Here is a 9183-nt window from a genome sequence, read left to right as displayed (position 1 = left end):
GGGGGGAGGCGGCGTGTCATTGGCAGGCTTGCGCGTCAGTGGCCCCGTGTGGACTCGGAAGGGCTCCTCTCCCGTTTCCAGCAGAAACACAAGCGTACCCCCGGGGGCTGTGACGGGGTTACCTCTGCTCCTTTCAGAGCCTCCTCTCAACCAGCTCTAATTGATCTCACGCATTGCTAGTCCCAAACATGGGATGGAGAGCGGGGGGAGGGGGGGCGGCTCATTGTCTGAGGAACTCGCTCTCCTCCGCGCAATTGCGCACTCGGGCGGCGAGGCGCAAGCGACGTCCGAACCACGGTGCGCTTGCGGCCGGCGGAGAGTTGCTTCGAGACGGCTCCCCGCTTCCGGTGATCGGATCCCGCCGCCGCTTTTTCCGGAGCAAATTCTCAAAAACGCTTCACCGTGTTCCACTTGCAAGAAATGGAGACGGCAACTAAGCTTGGCAATTTCGGGTCAAATCGACGAATGGGGCCCATTCGGGCGACCTGACGAGCCCAAGTCGATAGCAGTACAAAGGCCCCGCTTCCCGTCGCCGCCCTCTTTGGGCTGACTCTTCTTCAGAAATCGACTCTCGATGACGGTTTTCCGTTCTCATGGCAAACCTTCAAAAGAAACTTTCCTGACCCCCGTCGCCGCTCGTCCAAGAAATACGCGGCAAGTTTGATCGAGATGCGTTCCTGTGGGGGCAATTCTCGGGTTTTTTTCACCGATAATCCCCAGAAAGGCAAACAAACATACTCGCCCAATATGAGATGGCGCGAGCAAAAAAAAAAAAAAAAAAAAAAGCTCGTCAAGTGTGAGCGCCACCGATCGGTCTCGGGGGTGCTGGTTCTGATCATGGCTCGCTTGTGTGAATGCCCCTATCGGAGTTGCGCAAAATACAAGTGCCTGGAAATTACCGGCGATGGCGCCTTGAAAATTAAAAGGCTGACCTCTTGTACAGCGTTGGAGGAAAAAAAAATCTTTTGCGGTGGAGCGCCGCCCTTATGTCCAGGTGCGTTATCATTTGGGTGAATTCCCAAGAAGGAGTGAAACAAAGTACGAGGCCACGGAATTTGCCTGGAATGGCTGCTTCAAAAGGAAATCTTCCATTACGGGAACAAGACTTTTCTTTTTGGGGTGGGGGGGGGTGGGGGGTGGGGGTTGTGAGTTCTGTCAGGACAGACACGCAGACACGGCCCCTTTTCCACCGCGCCGGCGCCCAGGTAAGCAGCAGTTGCATATTTTTCCACCCACTTTACTCACAATCAGTCCAACTGATGTCGGGGTCTCATTGTTTGCCGTCTTTCCAAGGAGCGTTGCTCCCCGAGTTTTAGAGGTGCGGTTTTCGGGACTCTTCCGACTCGTCCATTGCCTTGAATGCAAAGTGTTCTTCTCTCGGCGTGCTCTCAAGAAAGTTTGTTTTCCTAAGATGATCTGTAAATGACCTCGCCATAATGGCGCAACCATGCAGAGTTCAAGAAAGACGGGCCAATGGCCGTCCGGCGTGGCCCCCGCCCCGCCCGCAGGCTTCCTCTCCCCTGCTCGACAGATACTCTCATCTCCGGCTGCGCTAATCCACCAGTTGAGTCGGGAACTCACTTCCCCATCTGGCCAAGCGTGCCTCCAGCTGGGAGGAAGCCGAAACACGGGGGAAGACTGAAAGCGGACGCACACTGTAAGAAGTGGCATCATCATCATCATCATCATCATCAACTGAGGCACGATGAGGACCTTCGTCTTTTTATTGGATGCTATCGTCTCCCTGGCCGAGTGTATGCGTGTAAGCGAGGGCGGCCGCCGCGACGGGGGGAAGTGGCCTCGAGCCGCGGCCTTCACCTTTGACCCAGACTCCCGCGGTGCCATCTGGCTGGTTAACGCGAACCTCTCATCTTTGACATGGCTTGCCTTTCAAGCACGGTTGGGCACAGAAGGAGGCTCTTGATGAACGGATCGCAAGTAAGGCGAGTCCGAGCGGCCAACTTGGGCTTCCGCGTCAAGAGCGCGCGACGTCGAGTGGAACGTGACCAAAGTGAACCTTGAAAGGACTTATTTGACGGACGCGACGGAGAGTCAACCCCACTTCCACGGCAGCCATCTTTTTACTCAGCACCACTATCAATTATCCGGGAAAACCGAAGGATTACTGTTTTGGCTTTTTCTAATGAACAAACACTGAAAGTTTCTAAATGGCTATACTGTCCCTTGGATATGCTCAAACTCTGTGGGCATATACCAAATCAGATGGCATCACTTGATGAGCCCGTTCCGGCCCGCGGGCCATATGTCTGACACCCCCGGATGGCGCATCCGCCACACGAGAGCAGTAGTCACCGCGAGTATTAACAACACTGTCACACAATAATAATGAGCAGAATTCTAATCACTCCAATCAAAAGTGACTTTCTTAGGAGTGCAAAAGCAGAAGCCCCCGACAAAAATCGCGCTCTCTCTCCCGTTTCCTTCAAAGTCATTGAACAGTCAACCGATCAGAGCCAACTGCTGTGCACTTCCACGCGAAGGGCATTTTAAGGGCAGCGCATGATACGGCAAACAACATCAAAGCGTCAATCATTTGCTCAGCCGAACACAGCATGAGGCTCGTTTAACGTTTTGGACAATGGCACATCACAACGCAAGACGCACGGGCGAGTGAGGAAGTCAAAGGGTACTCACAGACATTGCCGGTGTTGTCGAAGCTGTTGAGCACTTCGCTAACTCGGAGCGGACCCGGGTTGTCCCTAAAATATCGAATCGAATTACAGCGCGCTCACGTTCCAATTGCGACGTACGCCGACATCGACTCAAGAGCGCCTACCTGAGAAAGGCGCTGTAATCGGGAGAGAAAACACTTCTGTATTCCACCCATTGCTCTTCCGAGGAATCGTGGGACGCGGGCCTCGTCCTGCCGAAGAGCTCAAAGGTGGCGAACCTGCGGACGGATGCCTGTTTGACCTCCGGGTTGTCCGCCCGCTTCCCGCGCAAAACCTGAGAAGGGGGAGGAAAAAGTGAATCGCGCGAGTATGTCGGCTTAGCCGAGTAGAGAAGGAAAGCCGCCATTGATATCGAAGCAGCAATAACTTTGAGAAGACATTGAAAGCAAACAAAGCGACAATAATATCCAACATAGGGCTCGGTGTCTGAATGGCAGACATACGTAGAATTGTTTTCCCCCTCAAAAATCCAACTTGAATCGATTTGCTCGCCCGTCACTGAAGGAAAATGCAAAAGTTTTGCTTTTTCCTATTCTGAGATTTGCTTTATGTCATACTTTATGTCTTCACTTGCATCAACCTTCACAGAAATGACTGCAATAAAAACATTTCTCATTGCCAAAAAATAAGCGCATCCTCTTGGAAAATAATGCTCAAGCCCAACTTATTTCTAATCTGGACCTGGTGGGGTGGGTCAGGGACTACATGAAAATCAAAGGATAAGCAGAGCTGCATTGAGCTTTGGCAGATGCGCAGATTGCTTTTGACAAACCGGGTTAAGTCACCGGCCCGGTTTAGGTACGACTACTTCCGCTCATCGGGTCCGCGTACTAATTGGAAAGGGTGATTTGCCGACTTGATGATGAAATGCTGCCTCCACGAGGGCAAACGGAAACCAAGTTGTATTAAAGGGGCTCGCTCGCGTGTGCATCTCAGGTCTCAGCCCCCATGAGGGGCTCTCAGTGCAGCCATTGCGCCCGCAGTTGATTTGGCCCGTCGTCATGTGGAGTCGGATGAGGGCAGGCTTGTCTTCATCGGACAGGGCCGCCCAATCCAAACAGGCTCATTTCATCAACAAGTCAATTGAACAATTGAAACCATTCTTTATCCTTGAGGTATCATGGACGAACCGGGGAATTGTTTTCGATTGTATAAAAGGTAAATCATCAAAGAATGTCACGCTTAAGCAGGAAAACCAATACGGCGGCTCAAAGGGATCACGAATCTATCATGCAAGTCCTCCTTCGGTTCCACTCAGCTCCAATAACACACCTTTTGGTTATGGTTTTGGCAGCGTTTATACATTTTGAAAGGGTGCGGTTACCTGTCTGAGAAGGCTCCACCTGGCTCGGGCGACATCTGTCTTAACGCCATCGTGAGACGTTTGGGAATTAGCGGCACAAGACGCGCCCTCGTTCATGTTTCTCCTCTCAAAGCGCTGTTGGAACGTGTCCAGATAAACGTGTGAAATTGTCGGGCGAAGGCAGCGGCGAAGTGATTTTCTTTCTTTTTTTTTGTACACCGACGCGAATACGACGGGCTGCACTGGCGTGACTTGTCCAAGATTCACAACCTCACACCGCTTCCGTACACTTTGGACACTTGAGACATATGAGTAGTGTTCAGAGCGGTCGAGCTCGATTTCAAGGAGGAAACAGGCCACCGGTCAACTCTGGTATCGATTAGTTAAGTCTGAACTTTTTGTACACGTCATTCGCCGCCGCCTTTGTTTAGGGAAGCGCGGCCGGCGATAAACTTCCTTCGAGACGGCGCGTGAAATGTAAAGCAATCTAATGGCTGTTGTCGCCGCATTCCGTTTAGCTGCACGTTCTGTGACATTTCGCTCCCGTTTTCGGGATGTTTTTGTCACGAAGCGTCTCCGTTGTCGTTACTACACGAAAGTAAGTGTGGCCAAAAACTTGGATGCTTCGTTTCGGCCCGCTCTGAAACCGGAAAAGTCCGAAGTGGTTCTCTTTGGAAGTGTTGAAATAGTTTTCACTTTTCAGGAAATACCCTCGGACCGTTTCAGTCGCGACCTTGAGCGGTACAAGGACTTGAAGGCGTGTTTCAAGAGACACCTGAAGGCAACGTACGGCAGGTTCTCAGACGTACCTGACCACTCAGTGGTAATTAATCCTTGTGGAAGTGGATTGCGACCCCGCTTGAATGTCTCCAAGTGTCTTAAGATATTGCACGTTGGATTCGATCTTTCCTGACGCAGGTGTACGGTCGTCACCATGTTTACTTTGTGGAAGGTAACGGCATCTACAGAATGGAAAAGGCGAAACGTAAGCAACGATGTTTATTTTGACGTCATTTTGCAGTTGTCGCCAATTGATGCACAATTCCGCAAAATTAAGTCACCTTGTAATATTTGTATATTGTTTCTGTCTAATGCCTTGCTATTGTTGTTGAATATTTTGGATTGGCTTCTCTCATTTTATTTTGCTCGCTGATCTGAAATGGCCGTAGCATTCCGTGTCTGTTGGGGATAAAACCAGCATTTTGCTCACAGGCGAGTCGGAACCAGAGCCGGTTCTCGACCTGGGATGCGTCGCGACGGGCGAGGAGACGCAAGCGTGGACCGTGCAGAGAATACGCCTTTCCCCTCAGGAGAAGCATCTCGCCGCCACTCTGAAGACGTGGAGCGCAGAAACAACAAGGTCAGTACCGGAGAAGAGAATCCCGACACATTTGTCTCTTTCGTTCCAATGAACGCGTGAGGTCACGTGACATCCAAACGCAGGTGCGTGGTGGTGAAGCTGGGCCGAAGACGCGGACTCACGCTGGACAACGTCGTTAGCTTCGGTACATTTTGAAAACACTCTTAAAGCGGCTTGGATAAGTCCAACGATGGCGGCGAACGTCTGACCTGATGTTTGTGTCTTGGAAGAGTGGGCCACAGACGACGTGTTGTTTTACACCACCCGGGAAGGTCTGAAATGCCGCAACGTATACCGTCTGGACCTCACGCAAAACGGAAGCACGATACGCTCCGTGTATGAGGAATCGCAGCCGGAGTGAGTATCAAGAAAAAAAAAAAAATTCATCCCGGTGTTAGTCGTACATTCAACTATTCGCACTTTTCTTTTTTGAACCGATCGTCCATTATTGTTTTAGAGCTCAGGCCGAAGCCCTGTCAATGAAAATGAGTTCTTTGGCGCCAAGGAACTATGTTGAAGGGAGGGGAGGAACTTGATTTTCGCCATGCCATAGCCAGAATAGAAAAGTAGTGCTTTGACACCATCTTGTGGCATTCAGAGTCATTTTCAGAGAAGCGTCAATTCCACGCAAATTTTGGACAATTTCATTTTGAGGTGCACTCATGTTTGTTGCCAGCGATTTAGCCATGAAGGCCGTTGTGGGTCGCTTTACGCCGTTCGACAACCTGGATACAGACGACTTCACGCTGTGGCACACTTACAAAAATGTTGATCCGAAAGTCACGATACAGGATGCCAAATGTGCCCGACCCCCCTTTAATTTCCCCGCCTCAGTATTTTCGTGGAGGTGTCTCGCTCAAGAGACGGCCACGTGCTGAGCATCACCTGCAGCGGCAGGAGCAGCTCCGAGGCGTTGCTCGTGGACGTCTCCGACCCCCGTCTGGAACCCGTCCTGGTTCAGGTGCGCCAGCCGCAGCTGTTGTACTACGTGGAACACTGGAGGCGCAACGTGATCATCCTCGCCAACACGGGGCCCGGACGGGAATATCAGGTAGAGAGAGACTCCACACGAGCATCCCTCCGTCCATTTTCGGAGCCGCTTCTCCTCACGAGGGGCGCGGGGGGCGCGCCGGAGCCCGTGCCGGGGGCTGTCTCGGGGGGCAGTAGGCGGCTTCTGTCTGAAGAAAAAAAAAACCAAAACCCCCATTCAGGTGGCGAAGGCCCCCATCTCCGAGCCCTCCATGATGTCATGGGATGCCATCTTCACCCCGCGTCCCGGCACCGCGCTCAAAGACATGGACGTCGTGGGGGACCACTGCGTATTGGTTGCCGCGACGACGAGCAATGAGCTGGAGCTGATTGTCGTTCCGCTCTCCCGACCGAGGGCGGCCTATACTCTGCAGGTAAATTAAAAAAAAACAAAACGTTTGTGACCGTAGTCCGCTCACTCCCCCGACTGACCGACTGTTACGCTTGAAGCTGCCCTCCTGGGCGTGCGCGGTCGAAAGCCAGCATCCGGGCTTTGCGGAGCCACGCGGCACAATGGAGTTCCTGATCTCCTCTCCGGTTCGTCCCCCGGTGTCTTACCGTCTTCGCCTCGAGGAAGGCCTCCTTTCACCGGGCGCGGGAGGCAGGCCCGCTCCCTCTCCAACCAACCGGGCCCGGGAGGCTATCACCGCGCGCTTGAAGGCCCGCAGCCAGGTGCCAACACTCAAACGTTCATCAGCAGCAGGGCACATTTCACCCAAGTTGGAATCGACACGTTGACGTGACTGAGGTCAGGTCGCATTGACAATGTGGCGTGAAATGCCGAGAATCGCATCCCCGCCGTAGGACGGAACCTCGGTGCCGGTGACGCTGCTTCACGGCGGGCCGTGTACAAAAGACACTCCTCTGCTGGTACACGTCTACGGAGCTTACGGCCGGGACGTCGACATGCGCTTCCGCCCGGAGAAAAGGTTTCTGCTGGAGCAGGGCTGGGCTCTGGCCTACTGCCATATCAGGTAGCATCCGCCGCCGCCGTCGCCGGCCGCCCGATCGAAGCGTTTATCTTTGTTTTTTTTCTATGGCGCTTCCACGTTGCGTAGAGGGGGAGGAGAGCGCGGGCTGGCGTGGCAGAGACAAGCTCGGGTCGAGGGGAAGCGCAGGAGCGTGGAAGACCTTCAAGCCTGCCTCGCTCACCTCTTCGCCTCGGGGGTCTCCAGCCCAAGGAGGACCGTCCTCACCGCCCGCAGCGCCGGAGCCGTGCCGGTGGGGGCGCTGTGCAACGGACGCCCGGATATGATGCGGGCGGTCACGCTACAGGTACGCGTTGTGGGGTGGGGGGGGGGTCTGTAAACACACTTTGTAAAAAAATGAGCACTGAAAAATCTGCTGTAGGGCGGGGCGCAAATGCAGAGGAGTCCTTTTAACACGCTGGTGTTTTCCCACCGTTTTGACAGAGTCCTTTCCTGGATGTGCTGGCAACAATGGAGGACCCCAAACTGCCCCTGACGCTGGAGGACAGGGAGGAGTGGGGGGACCCCCTGGGAAACCCGCAACACAGGCTCACCATCGCCTCCTATTGCCCAGTTTGCAACATTACTTCTCAGGTAAAGAAGCGCATGGCTTAGCGCTTTGAAGTTGACTTTTTTTGGGGTTATTTTCCTTGGAATGTACAATCAGTCGATAACCCGCAACACAGGCTCACCATCGCCTCCTATTGCCCAGTTTGCAACATTACTTCTCAGGTAAAGAAGCGCACGGCTTAGCCCTCCCATCAATTTCTTGCTTTGAAGTTGACCTTTTTTTGTTTTTTTTTTTTCCCTTGGAATGTACAGTCGGTCGATAAGGGAAAACAAAAGAGGCCAAAAATGAGTCGAGTTGCAAATTTCACATGGGGGGTGGCTTTGCTGTCGTCGTTTCCATCAAGCTCCCTTAGTCAGAGGCCACGAGAATGGAGAGCGCGAGGCTCCGGGGGGGGTGGCCACGAGTGCGCCGACCGCAATGGATCATTGGGCGTGTCTCCTGCATCCCAGTGCTTGTTACTTTTCAGGAACGGTGGTTTTTTTTTTCATTAAAAAAAAAAAACATCTCGTTAGGCATACAGAGAGAGCTGATCTTCCTTTTTTTTTTCTCCTCAGTCATTGAACTCATGCGCCACTGTCTTTTTTTGTTTTGTTTTTTGCTTCTCTTGGCACTTGCGTGTACCCAGATTTGTCAGAGTTGTCATGGTTTTTTTGTCATTTTTGTTTTTGAAATTCACATCGTTTTGATTCGTTTTTGTCACAGCTTTTTCGTTTTCTTTTTGGGCGCAGACGCACGACTTGCAGTTTTGGCAATACGTTTGCGTTCACATCGACCGTGTGCGTTTTAAAAAGTGGTTTCATTAGCTGCACGTTTTAAGCGTGTGGCGGGGATAAAACAAGATCGTTTAAAAAAAAAACACACACACATTCTGGAGACTCAATTTGGAGAATTTTCACCATTCTGAAAGGAATGCCCCACAGCAGACGAACGGGTTCACTCGATTTTGAAGGGGAGGCGTTTTAATGCGGCTCCTCCTTTCCGGACCCTCCTTTAGCGTTACCCGTCGATGCTGCTCACGGCCTACGCCGACGACCAAAGGACGCCTCTGGCGGGTGTCCTGAAGTACGCCGAGAAGCTGAAGGAAGCGGCCAAAGCAGGTACGTTCCGCTAACGTGTCGGGTCGCCGCAAATGGTCCCGCTTGCATTCGGTGCGTGGCGGACGGACAGACGACCATCACGCGAGTCACTTCGGTTCACGACCGACGTGAAGCGGAGGTCACCTTGCGCTCCGGCGCGTATGCGCGTGCTCGCTAATTGCA

At 52.7% G+C, this 9183-nt stretch overlaps 2 protein-coding genes across 3 annotated transcripts in view; one reads left to right on the top strand and one right to left on the bottom strand.

Moving 5' to 3' along the window:
- camkmt (calmodulin-lysine N-methyltransferase) overlaps positions 1-4269 on the bottom strand; it is a 62276-nt gene extending 58007 nt beyond the window's left edge. The window contains exons 1-3 of the mRNA XM_019860145.1: positions 4018-4269; positions 2798-2967; positions 2656-2720 (exon numbers count right to left, since the gene is read on the bottom strand). Of these exons, the coding sequence (XP_019715704.1) occupies positions 2656-2720; positions 2798-2967; positions 4018-4113 (331 nt within the window). The 5' untranslated portion in view covers positions 4114-4269. The remainder of the gene's footprint in view (positions 1-2655; positions 2721-2797; positions 2968-4017) is intronic.
- A 107-nt stretch (positions 4270-4376) lies between these two features.
- The window catches only part of prepl (prolyl endopeptidase like), an 8206-nt gene continuing 3399 nt past the window's right edge, over positions 4377-9183 (top strand). Inside the window, exons 1-13 of one of the 2 annotated variants that reach the window (XM_019860135.1) lie at positions 4377-4594; positions 4700-4819; positions 4915-4981; positions 5209-5356; positions 5440-5501; positions 5587-5713; positions 6191-6407; positions 6568-6759; positions 6836-7057; positions 7190-7359; positions 7444-7660; positions 7798-7947; positions 8919-9021. In XM_019860135.1, coding sequence (XP_019715694.1) covers positions 4487-4594; positions 4700-4819; positions 4915-4981; positions 5209-5356; positions 5440-5501; positions 5587-5713; positions 6191-6407; positions 6568-6759; positions 6836-7057; positions 7190-7359; positions 7444-7660; positions 7798-7947; positions 8919-9021 — 1903 coding nt within the window. In that variant the 5' untranslated portion in view covers positions 4377-4486. Of the gene's footprint in view, positions 4595-4699; positions 4820-4914; positions 4982-5165; positions 5357-5439; positions 5502-5586; positions 5714-6190; positions 6408-6567; positions 6760-6835; positions 7058-7189; positions 7360-7443; positions 7661-7797; positions 7948-8918; positions 9022-9183 lie in introns of those variants that run through there. The other variant, XM_019860136.1, reaches the window with a different exon arrangement.

This window comes from Hippocampus comes, unplaced genomic scaffold (genome assembly GCF_001891065.2).
Source record: "Hippocampus comes isolate QL1 unplaced genomic scaffold, H_comes_QL1_v1.1 scaffold39, whole genome shotgun sequence".
NCBI classification, from domain to species: Eukaryota; Metazoa; Chordata; class Actinopteri; order Syngnathiformes; family Syngnathidae; genus Hippocampus; species Hippocampus comes.
Note: the sequence above shows the minus strand (reverse complement) of the source record. Positions and strands in the feature narration are given on the sequence as shown.